General features: G+C 34.5%; 1 protein-coding gene across 15 annotated transcripts in view; it reads left to right on the top strand.

The window, feature by feature from the left end:
• Nucleotides 1-13,287, top strand: part of L3MBTL4 (L3MBTL histone methyl-lysine binding protein 4) — a 492,784-nt gene that overhangs the window by 379,428 nt on the left and 100,069 nt on the right. For 14 of the 15 annotated variants that reach the window (XM_049112901.1, XM_049112904.1, XM_049112903.1 and 11 more), the window contains one exon: nucleotides 2,463-2,533. The exons of the other annotated variant lie outside the window; for it this stretch is intronic. In XM_049112901.1, the coding sequence (XP_048968858.1) occupies nucleotides 2,463-2,533 (71 nt within the window). The remainder of the gene's footprint in view (nucleotides 1-2,462; nucleotides 2,534-13,287) is intronic. 15 annotated transcript variants of the gene reach the window in all.

The following is a 13,287-nucleotide window of genomic DNA, read 5'->3' as shown; positions in this document are numbered from 1 at the left end:
TTTATCCTCACCTTCGATCCCTCCTTTCCTTGCACAGAGCAGGCCTAATAGGTTGATTAGCTTCTTCATGTCCGCAAACACTGTCCCTCTCATTTTGCTGATGCCCAGTCTACGGCAGTTTCTGCTTTTATCCCACCCTGATTTTCTAGAGCTTTATAAGCCCATCAGTCCTGCACATCTCCCTTCTTTCCGAACCAGACCCGACTGCATTCTCCACAGAGTTCCTCACTAGCCCAGATCCAGACCATCTCTCCCTCCAGCGGCCAGGAGCATCCCTTTCTTTTGCTGTGCCTATGACATCTCATTCTTGATGCCTTCTGGAAATGCTCAGCAAGCATGGACAGTGACGCGCAGAGTAAGGGGAAACCTGGATTTGGAATCTGCAGACTTGAGTTTGTGTTCTGGCTTCCCCATTGACTCACTGTGTGCCCAAGATGGGCGAGTGGTTTAGTATCTCTGAGTCTCAGTTTCTTTACTTATATCAAGGGCACTATACCTCTCTGCCTTAGAGTGGTTTTGTGAAAATGAAAAGAGGGTAAACAAAGTGAAGAGTCTAGGAATCCTTAGAAGGTACCTGTCTCACTCAGGAAATGTTAACGAACCTGAACTGATTAGTGTTTGACTTGGTGTATCTCCCTAGTGATGTAATAATTTTGAAAGCAAACTGCACTGAAATGTATCTGTGGTTAGTGGCAGTGCCTGGAATATTTTTAAAGCTACTCAGTAAATTTATTTATTTTTAAATTGCTTTTTAAAATCCCCATCGAAGTTATATAAAGCACACCAGCTTCTATTTTTCAAATTTTTAAGATAGAATCAAGATCTTCATCAGAATCTGTTGTAGAGGGATGCTTTAAGATGATTTAAAAATCAACTCAGTTTCATCAAATCTGTAAATTTTGGGGGAATATACCCAAACAAATATTTTCCAAAGTACATAAGCAGACTAAATTGTTCTTTTTTTCATCTTCTACTTTGAGAAATGACTGCATCATGCTATTTAGTGCACATGTTGTGCCTCTAGCATTCCATGTTGACCAGCTCTCTCCACCAGATGCTCACTGCTTCAATTTAAACCCTCTATTGTTAATATTCTTTCCTACAAGGATGTAAATAAATCATGATGATCTGTATATATCCAGAGTATAATGAAAATTAAGCATATCAAATTAATGAAATTATTCCTCACATTTTTATGCATGTCCATGCTGAATAAAAGCTTGTAGATTATTTTATAATATAATGTTTCTCTGATGGTTCAGAATGAACCCTGTAAGGCAAATCCAGTCTCCATTTTGCAGGTTGGGAAGCTGAGATCTATAGAATTTAAAAATGAACTCTGGGGTAGCAGCCTAGAGCCTCGATGCAGTTTTCTCCACTGAGCGTGCTGGTATCCACACTAGATCATAGCTTCACTGCCCAGAGCTAGACTATGCCACAGTAGCCATGTAGGGCTTCCTTTTAAGGTCCAACATGGGATTTCAAAAGAAATTCTTTCTCCGTTTCTTGCATTTTTGGTTAAAAAAATGTCTAATGTAAGGGGAAAAAAGCTGATAAATAGAATTTGTTTTTATCATGATATATATGTTTATAGAATATACAGATAAAATTACCTCCAATTATGTACAAGTCACTTAGGTTTCTGTGTAAGGCTTTGGTGATTGAATCGGTATCCTCATCTAAAACAGAAATTGAAACAGTACTCAGAAACTTGTCAGAGAGGATAAAATGAGAGTGCTGCTGTACAAGTGCAATAGGAAAATGCATTTGCAAAACAAGCTATTATAATTTTCATTAAAATCGTAAATACATATATGGATAAATTAATCAAGTATCTTAAGGTCTCTACTTAAAATTAATTACTAGGTAATTAGCAACACCGAAAAGTTTCATTTTAGAAACTTCCATATTCATTACAAACTTACATATTCCATGAGCCTCAAGTTTTAATCAAGTTGTATGATGGAAGAGTTACAAAATTAGTCCTTACCGCATATGGGAGCATTTTAAAAGTTAATTAATTCTCTGACATTCAACTGTGTAACTAAATTACTTTATACAGTTGTTTAAGCACAATGTATATAATTTTCTGATTAAAATAAGAGCTAAAATCATCAGTAGCAATTACTATTTACCCACTTACTACCATACTACCCCTATCATCCCTGATAGCTCCTCCTCAGAATCTGAAGAGATTATTCTCCAGAGAATTTTAGAAACTTTTTGCTGTAACAGAATGAGGGAGAACTTTCAAGTTGCAGGTTTCAAAGTTAGCGTTTCTGAAGAAAATATGTTTTTAAAATCTTCAACTGAAGAAAAATTGTAACAAGTCTCTGCAGCAAAATACCTGCTAATTCACTATTGTTTACTCCGTGGTTTCTATTTAAATTTGTGCTGCTGTCATGATTTATTCCTACCTCACAGGATAATGAATCTAGATTTTATTTCTGTTCTTTGCCCAGGCTTGTACAGCAGGCAAAGTGTTTGAAAATCAAAGGAAAAGAAGATATTGACTTGGATAATCTCTTCAGAGGTAAAAACAAAGGAAAAACACAGACTATGCTTTTTGTTGTCAAGAATGTCTTATTTGTTTGCTGGGTTGACTTTATCATTCCTGTAGGTGAGAGTGGAATAGAGCTTGATGAGAGGAAAAGATTTGTGTTCTAATCTCAACCCTACAGACAGATAGGTTCCACTACTTCTCCATCCAACCTTGATTTTCTCATTTTTAAAGTGACAGGACTAGACTGTAATTTCTGTGGTCCTCACTCATGATAGGATAAACCAAAACCTATTGAGGTAGAGGTCTCTGTGGTGGAATCTCTGCCATCTGCTGAGCATGAAGGAGGGAAACTGGAAGTGTCTCATGGTCTTTTTATAGGCTGGGGGTGCGGGGGACTGGGAAATGTACCTCATTATTAAGATGGGCAAGAAGGTTGTTGGAGGAAAAGTTTTGTTTAAACTTAAAACTGAAAGCTGAAGGATTATTGGAGTGTAGGAAAAAGAATTGCATGGTTTCATTTAATTCTGTTTCTTTCCAGTTAAGGTTCGATATAGACAGAATCTCATCTATAATTTTGAGGTTATATTGCAGCAAGCTAAGGAATAAGCTTCCCCTTAGTTGTGTTTACTAAGTGCAATAATTTTTATTTTATCAGATGAAAACATTGGTAACTATATTAGTGTCCTGTGTCTTCTGCCATCATAGTTTTGCGTGTTAACATCTCCCAGAACAGACAGCAGGAGCCCTGTTCCTCTTCCAGAGGAAAAGAAAATCCAGTGGGTTTTCTGCTGACTTGACCAAAAAGTGCAACAAATAAGCACAACTTTGTAGCACTGCACTCATCTCCGATAGGATTATTACCCATTACACTTTTCTTAAGGAAAAAAGAATATGGTTGGCAGCCACCGAACAAAAAGAACCATGACATCTCTGAGCAAAGCTAACCTGTTCACTTCAGGCAGGGACCAAACTCAGCTTGTGATTGGAACAACTCTTGATTTCATCTCAGTCACGAAGGGAGGAGGAATCTTTTCCACAGAAAATGGAAGGCAGTTAAGTTTCTTTGGTTTCATGGTGCATCCACACATTTCTCCCTAACCAGAAGAATTCTGTGTAACATCATCAGATCTGAACATTGCTTTAAATAAAATAAATTACTGATATTTTAGAAACTGCTCCATACAAATGTTCTAATCCATTTTACCAAGCCTCCTTACTGTAAACAACATGTGTTTTGGAACCATATAAGGAGCCCTTAAAAAGTGTCAGTGTTTTAATTCATATTTTGACACTTTTGAAACTATCTTCGCAGAGTAATTATGTATATGTTCCTGTTAAAACAGATACAGTCAATTTTGTAATTCACATAGTAAAAGTAGTAATGAGGATCATCCTTATAAAAATAGAAGATATCACTAGCAAAATGTATTTGCATAATGTGAAAGATGAAATCTAGCTTGTTCAGTGTATACTTATTCTTTTCTGCATCGCTTTTGAAAGGTCTGTTATGTCAACCTTAAAAATAAAACAGCCAGTTATTTTACCAGCAAAATGAGTTTATTTGGGAAGAGCAAAGAATTTCAGTTAGGGACAAGCAATCTAAGATAAAACCACCAGCAAATGGCAAATCCCAAAAACAAAGGAGAGGAATGTTACTTTATAGAGAAAAAAGAGGAAGTTGCTTTGAATGAAAGCTTTTGCAGGAGAGGAAGAGTTGAGGGTGTGATCATGACATTGAATGATTATTTAATATTTTCTTTTATTTTTTTGCCTGTAAATCAGAGCATAAATTCCAAATTCTTACTCTTGCCGTTGAGTATAGATTGAATAAATACCTTCTTAATTCATCAGGAGCATTTTTTTTTTAAAGGAAAATGGGCTAAAATTTGTTCTAGGCTTCTATGAGGGCAGATGTTACATTTTTGATATTTAAGGATTGTGTGTACATATGTACACACGCACATGGCAGCTTGTGTTTTTCATATCCTGGGCGTATTTTTAATTTTTACTCGTAAACATCTTTGTTTTCTAAATTTTACTCACAATAGATATTCTTGGCAGATATATAATAAAAAAACTACCTATAATTTTCAAGGATACTTCTTAGGGATACAACGTTCTTCCTTTTACCATAATAATGTATAAAAGTAATATTGGATGGTAGAAATATTTAAGTACCTCTATAAATTTGTTGAGGGAAACATGATTAACTAAAAAAATGTCCGGTAGTAAAATTGACAGAAGTTAATTTGTCTTACTAATCTATAGGTTTACAGGTAAAGCATACTGAGTTTTGCACATGAGACACGGCAAATGGTAGTTCTCTTTTCTGCCTTTTGTTATGTAAAACAATGCATGAAGATATCATTGCCATAGTGTGCTGCACCACATCCCTTCTCTGGAATTGAGTTGAGCATCTGTGTGGTGGCCCTTCAGGTTTTTACTGTTGCTCAGTGAGTGTCCCACAGAGAACTGCACAAAATCTCCTTTGAATACAGATTGAGTGAAGCTAATTAAAGTACATTTTCCATTAAGTGTCAGAGACCTGCTCATTTTAGTGATCTGCCCTTTTGCCCACTTAGAGAGCCCAGACCCAGAGCAGCTAAAACTCAACTATTTGGTACCATAGATGCATGTCACTATCAAGGTCACCGCATAGCTCTACCCCAGGAGACATCTTTGGTATTGTGGAATGTTCAGCTAGAAAGCTTTTATTTTAACTCTTTACTATTTTTGTTTTCAAATGTGTAACTAAGGCTCACCTTTTTAAAAATGCAAAAATTTGGGCAGCCCCAGTGGTACAGCAGTTTAGCGCTGCCTGCAGCCCAGGGCGTGATCCTGGAGACCTGGGATCAAGTCCCACGTCATGGAGCCTGCTTCTCCCTCCTCCTGTGTCTCTGGCTCTCTCTCTCTGTCTATCATCAATAAATAAATAAATCTTAAAAAAAATCTTTAAAAAATGCAAAAATTTCATAAAGCAAAAAATACAAGAGATAAGCATGACAAAGATAAACATTGTTAATAATCCCTTACAGACTAATTTTTGATATAATAATTCATCTTTTGGTTTTGTTACCATTATAAAATCATATTTGATGAACTACCATTGACTTTTTTTCTCTAGTTGCTGGTAGATCATGGCTCTCTTTCTAATAAGTCAGTGCATATTCACTGGCTAGTTTCTTTTTCTTATTTTTTAAGTAATAATTTTAGACAAGGTCAAGAGATTACACAAATTTAACCACTGGGTGGGTCAAGAAATAGAATCTGAGTGGAAGCCCCCCTCATGCTGTTCAATTATCACCTCCTGGCAGGACAATCCCTCTTCTGATTTCTGTCACTGTTAGCTGCATGTGGCCCTGTTTTGATCATTTTATAACTGAAATCACACAATATATATTATTTTATGTTTGACTCTTTGCTAACATTGCATTCGTGAATTTCACTCGAATCGTGGTTTGCTTGTTTGCTTATTCTCAGAATTGCATCTTATTCAATTTTATGAAGGTGCCACAATTTGTCCATTTTAATATTGGTTGCTTTCAGTTTTGCCCTCTCAGCAGTGGTGCTACTAGGGACATTCTTGTATGTGATTTCGTGGATATGTGTATGCATTTCTGTAGGGTACATACTGAAGAGGGAAATTTCTGGGTAATTGAATGGGTTTACATTTAGGAGCTGGTATCAAATATTTTTACAAAGTCTTTGCACCAGTACATTCTTGCCAGCACAGCTTGGAAACTGCAGGTACTCCACATCCTTGCTAGCAGGTTAATGCTTGTCAGTCCCTAATTTTAGCCATTTATTTGGGTCTGCAGTACTGTTTAATTATGCTTTTAATTTTGCATTTCCCTGAGGCCTAATGGGCTTGAACACATTTTCGTGTTTACTGGCCATTTGAATATCCTCTTTTGTGAAATATCTTTCCCATTTGTCTTTTAGATTGTCATTTTCTTATTGATATATAAGAGTTCTTGATGTCTGTAAACAAATCCATTGTTGGTTAGATATATTGCAGGTATCTTCTCCAGTCTATGATTTGCCATTTCACTCTCTTAATGGTGCCTTGTGATAAATAGAAAGTCCAAGATTTAATAGAGTACATTAATCCTTTCCATTTTGGTTAGCACTTCTAGTGTCCTATTTAAAAACTTTTGCCTATTACATGTTCATGAAGATATTCTGTTTTTTATTCTAGAACCTTTATTGTTTGATCTTTCAGATTAAAATCTATATTTAGATCTACAATACACCTGCAGCTGATTTTTTATAAATGGCATAACATAGGAGCCAAGATTAACTTTTTATATGAATATTCAGTTGACCCAGTACCATTTAGTAAAAAAAGACCTTTTCCCCTATTGCTTATCATAAATCAAGTGACTGTGTTTGTATGCGTCTATTTCTGGATTGTGTTCTATTCCTTTGGCTTGTCTATTCTCATGCCAGTACCTTACTGATTTAATTACTATAATTTTTTAACTTTATATAATAAATCCTGATAGCCAAAATGCCACTCTTCCCATTTTCTTTTCTTTTTCTCTGAGATTGCCTGGCTATTCTTGTTCCTTTGCATATCTAAAGAGCTTATCTATTCACACACACACACACACACACACACACACACACCAAACAGCATACCCTGATTTTGACTGGAATTGCAGTGAATGTATAGATCAATTTCAGGTGAATTGGCATTCTCTAATTCATGAGCATGGTACATCCTTCCATTTAATTAGGCATTCTTTAGTAGTTTTCAATAATATTAGGCAGTTTCTCTCAGCTAGGACCTACAGTATAATGTTGAATAGATAAATGATAGGAAGGCATCTTTCAGATCTTTCAGGAGGAAAGCTTTCAGAAGTTTACTATTAAGTATGAGGTTTGCTACAGTTTTTTGTAATGTTTTTAATAGATTGAGAAAACTGCCTCCTCTTTTAGTTTGTGTTTTTATTTTTATGAATAGGTGTTAAATTTTATCTAATGCTTTTTCAGCATCTATTTGGATGATCACATGTTTTTTCTCTTTATTCTGTTAATGTGATGAGTTATAAAGATTCTTAAGGAAATTTCTTCTTAAAGGTTATCATATTTTTGGAAAAATTTGTGTAAATTATATATGTAATACTCAATAAATTTCAATAAATGAATATTCATGTATCAGCACCCAGATCAAAACATAGAACCAATATTTCTTTACCAATGCAGGTAGAGTCCACCTTACTGAATATGCAGTGAATTTCAGTTACCATGGTTTCATTAAATAATTCCAGTCCCCTAACAACACAATTCAGATTTTAGTTACACAGTGTATTAACTGTGGGCCATTACACCAAGTACCAGCCCTTGTCCACAAATCACTACCTAACAGATCTGCGTAATGATCAGTGACCAGTGATGTCTCTTCTTTCACAGTCTGTCAGTAATTGGTCCCAGCACATCTGTTATTCAGTTCACATACTGACAGCAGTGAATGTGGTTATGTTGCCTACTTGCTCCCAGTGAGAAACACATGTGTTGTTTTACAAAAGTGGGTACTCCAAAGAGTATTGGCCAACATATATGAAAGTACAGTAAAAAAAACAAAGTGATAATATTAGAAGTGAAATTCTAATCAAATGTCAACAGATTTATATAAAAAGCCAATCATGGAGATGCTGGCACTGCCCCCCATTTGAGAGATTCTAACTGTGCTGCCAGAGGAACTCAGTGAAAACACTCTCTGATATAAATGAGAAGATGGTTGGGACAAACTAGGTGAGTATGTCCTGTAGGAAGTGATATTGGAAGGAAAAAAAATCCCTTCACATTAAGGGAACTCAGAGAGATTTTACAGCATTGTAGATGGAAAAGATAAAATGTTGGAAGGAGATCCAAACTTGGAAAGGAGTTTGATAATTTACCAAAGCATAGAAAAGATGCTTGCTCTACATCATAACTATAGGACAAGAGGAAAGTCAACACTACTCAACTCTTGATAAGTTTTTTAGAAAGAAAAAACACTCTCAGTGTCTTTAATGTTTTCAATCACAGTGTACTAAAAATATTGCTACTATTTTTTTTAAATTTCTCTATATAATTATAATTGACAGTAAAAGATTTTTACTATTTTGAATATTTGTAAAGGTCATAGAGAAATCAAATTTATAAAGGTCATGGGGAAATCAGTTTTCCTCACTGCTTATTAAGCCCATCTTGTATTTAGCTCACTTTCAGCTTGCACGATCATTTTTACAGTCTAACTGCCATGCTGAGAGAACTTCTTATATTTTATAAAGGACTTTTTCAAATATGTTCATAAAAGAAGTTGGTCTATGAATTTTCTTTCTTGTAAAGACCTCATTATGGTTAGGTACGAAGAGTATGACGACCTCATAAAATGAACTGGGAAGTTATGTACTCTTTTTCCATTCTCACAAAGAGTTTATGTAAGTAAGAATAGTGCCATTTCTTTCGTAACTATTTAGACAAAATTCACCAGGAAGACTTTCTGAGCCTGGACTTTTTTAATGGGAAGAATTTTTTTGTGTGTATTTTCTTTATTGGAGTTCAATTTGTCAACATATAGTATAACACCCAGTGCTCATCCCATCAAGGCCCCCCCTCAGTGCCTGTCACCCAGTCACTCCATCCCCCTCGCCCAACTCCCTTTCCACTACCTCCTGTTTGTTTCCCAGAGTTAGGAGTCTCTCATGCTTAGTCACCCTCTCTGATTTTTCCCACTCATTTTCTCTCCTTTAATGGGAAGAATTTTAATTAGAGATTCAATTTCCTTAAGTATTTAGATACTTAGTATTTAGATTTTTTAAATGTTTTACTTGGACTATGTTGATTTTTTTCTACTGTGCATTTGTTTTCTCCTTTATTCTATGATTATATTTCAATTTTCTTGCTTTAATTTTTTGTGATTTATTATTACTATTGTTTTTTAACTTCTTTAAATGACTACCTAGATCATTTTATTTTTTAATATATGCACTTAAAGCTATTAGTATTAATCTAAGCATCACTTTTCTACATTAAATTTTTTTTGATTTGTCAAATTTCATAATCATTTAACTCAAAATATTTTCTCATTTACACTGTGAATCATTTTATCTATAGGTTGATATGTAATACTTCACTTACAAATAGTTGTGGATTTTATTATCTTTTATTTATTGACTTCTAGCTTTATTCTACTGTGGTCAAAAAACATATTTTGAACAATGAGTTTGTTAATCATGTTATTAGATCTTCTTTATTTTTACTGATACTATTTTTCTTTTTGTCTGCTTGGTTTTTCTGCTTTTTTTTCCTTCTGTTTGTTCCTGAAAGAAATGTGTTAAATCACTCTTCTATGATTGTGAAATTTATGATTTTTCCTTTTACTATATATATTTTTTCATACTATATTATTAGGCTTATATAAACTAAGAATTATTATATATTCCTGATCAATTCCCCTTTTATCATTTTCTTAAATAAATTTATTTTTTATTGGTGTTCAATTTGCCAACATATAGAATAGCACCCAGTGTTCACCCCGTCAAGTGCCCACCTCAGTGCCCGTCACCCAGTCACCCCCACCCCCTGCCCTCCTCCCCTTCCACCACCCCTAGTTCGTTTCCCAGAATTGGGAGTCTTTCATGTTCTGTCTCCCTTTCTGATATTTCCCACTTATTTTTTTCTCCTTTCCCCTTTATTCCCTTTCACTATTTTTTATATTCCCCAAATGAATGAATGGAATATTACTCAGCCATTAGAAACGACAAATAACCACCACTTGCTTCGACGTGGATGGAACTGGAGGGTATTATGCTGAGTGAAATAAGTCAGTCGGAGAAGGACAAACATTATATGGTCTCATTCCTTTTATCATTTTGAAATGTATCTTTATTTCTTCTAGTACTTCTTTCCCTAAAGTCTACTCTGTCTGGTATTAATGTAGCACGTCAGTTTTTTCTAGTTAGCATTTGGATGGTTAGTGATGGTTAGTGTTAGTCTTGCCATCCTTTTATATCCTCATCTGTGTGTTTATATTTCAGTATGTCTCTTGCAAGTGATATGTGATATTTACTTTGATATCAAACTGGCTGTAGTAGTCTTTTAATTGGAGTATTTAATACATTTATATGTAATATTTTTACTATTACGTTGGGTTTATATCAATCACTTTAATAATTCTCTATTTTTCTTAATAGTGTCATGTTTATTTTTATATTTCTTGCTTTATTAACCAAGAATTTATTTCATCATACCATTTTCCCCATATGTTACCTTGTTGTTGTGCATTTTTAATGTTGTTTTAGTAGAAAACAACATTAATTTTAATGTTGATTTAGTATCCATCTTTTTATAGGATCATTTTTCCTCTGTGAAAGGCTCCTTCTTGTATTTCTGATGGCTATGAGTGGCTATGATTTTTTTTGTCCATCAATGTCCTTCTTTTGCCTTAAGTTTTGAAGAATATTTATACTGGTTATACAATTCTAGATTGGCAGTTAATTTTTATTCAGGTTATTTTTTAATTTTTTTATTTATATATTCATGACAGACACACACGGGGGGAGGGGGGGGTCAGAGATACCGGCAGAGGAGAAGCAGGCTCCATGCCAGGAGCGGGGGACTCCAGGATCATGCCCTGGCCCAAAGGCAGGCGCTAAACCACTGAGCCACCCAGGGATCCCCTTATTCAGGTTTTAAAGATGATGTCTCATTGTCTTCTAACTGACATGGTTTTCCTCGAGAAGTCATTTGAGGCTTTATTGTGTCTCCTTCGAAAGGAATGTGTGTTGGGAGTGTATCTTATTGTCTCTGGCTACTTAGATATTTTTGTTGTCTTTGGGTTTCAGAAGTTTTATTATGTAGTGCCCAGATGTAGGCCTCTGTCTTTGGGGGATTCAGAGTGCTTCTTTTTTTCTTTTTCTTTTTTCTTTTTTTTTTTTTCTTTTTTTTTTCATAGTGCTTCTTAAGCCTGTGGGTATACCTATGACTTTTATTATTTTGAAAATTTTCTTGACTGCTATCTCTTTAATATTGCTTATGCTCCATTCTCTTCCTTCTCTTCTTTTAAGAGTCTACCTATAAATATATTACACTATTTCTTGATTACATGTCCTACGTGCTATTTTCTGTGTTTTCTTTCCTCTTTGAACTATATGCTTTAGTTTGGATTTTTTTCCCACTAACCTTTCCTTAAGATCAATACTCTCTTCAACAGCTTCCAAACTGCTCTCCCCAAAGAATTTTTAGTTAACTGCATATTTCAGTTCTGGAATTTTCATATTATGATTATTTTTTTTCATATTATGATTATTTATTTACTTATTTGAGCAAGAGAAAGAGAGAGCACAGGGGGGGAAGGGGAGAGGAAGAGAGAGAATCTCAAGCAAATTCCCTGCTGAGCATAGACCTGATGTAGAGCTCAATCCCAAGATCCTGACTGAGACCATTAACCAAAATCAAGAGTCACTTAGCTAACTGAACCACCAGGCATCCCAACACATTATGATTTTTAAAATAGATTATAATTTTTGAGTAAAGTTCTTTATTTTGCCATCTAATTTCTTAAGCACATTAGTCATAGTTATTAATTCTGTGTCTTATAATTCTAATCTGAATCATCTGTGGGCCCGCTTTTCTTGTCATCCTTTGTAAGAAGGTTGGTCTCCTAAAGCTACTCCATCATAACTGGGGGTAGAATTCCTGCCATATTCTTGCTTAACAGCCACAAAATTTCACTGGGTGATTCTACAATAATTTATTTAATTTAATTCTCATTTATTAACATTTTTTTTCAGCCTTTACATTTAAAACCCACACACAGTAAATACTCATACAATTATATGTGGGCATTTGTGGGAATATTTTTAAGGATTAATATCTGAAAGTGAAATTGTTTAATCAAAAGTTGCACATTATAAATTATGAGTGTTACTGTCAACCTACCTTTAAAGTGTACATACCTATATACTCTCCTAACAACAAAAGAAAGTAATTATAATTACTTTACCCTTGCACATAATGACTATTGCTTATTCCTGCCCTTTGTCCATTTTATTCTTCCTTATGTCATTATTGCAGATTTGAAGCTGACTTAATGTATTATGGATACCAATTATTCATTGTTATAGATCTTAATAATTTTTGTATATACTCCCATCTTGTGCTCCTACCTTGAATGCTTTTTTCATTTTTTTAACTAAATTAAATATGAATTTTCAGGTTTATCACTTTTTTCTTTCATGGTTTCTAGTTTTAATTTCATCCTTATTCCAACATTAAGGTCATAAGGAGTACATATTGTGTTAGAAAATCTGTGGTCTCATCTTTTTAACATTTAAGTCTGTACTCTATATGGAATTGATTCTTATGTAAGGCTTTTTTAAATTATTTTTTTATTTAAATTCAATTTTCCAACATATAGTATAACACCGAGTACTCATCCCATGAGGTGCCCTCCTTAGTGCCTGTCACCCAGTTACCCCAGATTTTTATGTAAGGTTTAATGTAATAGTCTAGCTTATTGTATTCCTGAATTGTTTCAATAACATTTAAAAAATAACCTATCTTATTTTCATACTAATTTGAATAGTCTTCATATAGGAAGTTCTGTCATATGCTTGAAACTTACAAGCTCTACCATCGATGATATTATGTGTGTGTCCAAGACTCCCTTCATACCTAGATTTGCGGGTGCTGCCTTGTACCAAAGAGATCTGAATACAGTGGAGGAAAGCCACTGCTGAGGTATCATTAGAAAGTCAAAGTCTGGAGAGACTGAAGAAAATCAGAGTAAGGAG

This window comes from Canis lupus, chromosome 7 (genome assembly GCF_003254725.2).
Source record: "Canis lupus dingo isolate Sandy chromosome 7, ASM325472v2, whole genome shotgun sequence".
Taxonomy (NCBI): domain Eukaryota; kingdom Metazoa; phylum Chordata; class Mammalia; order Carnivora; family Canidae; genus Canis; species Canis lupus.
Note: the sequence above shows the minus strand (reverse complement) of the source record. Positions and strands in the feature narration are given on the sequence as shown.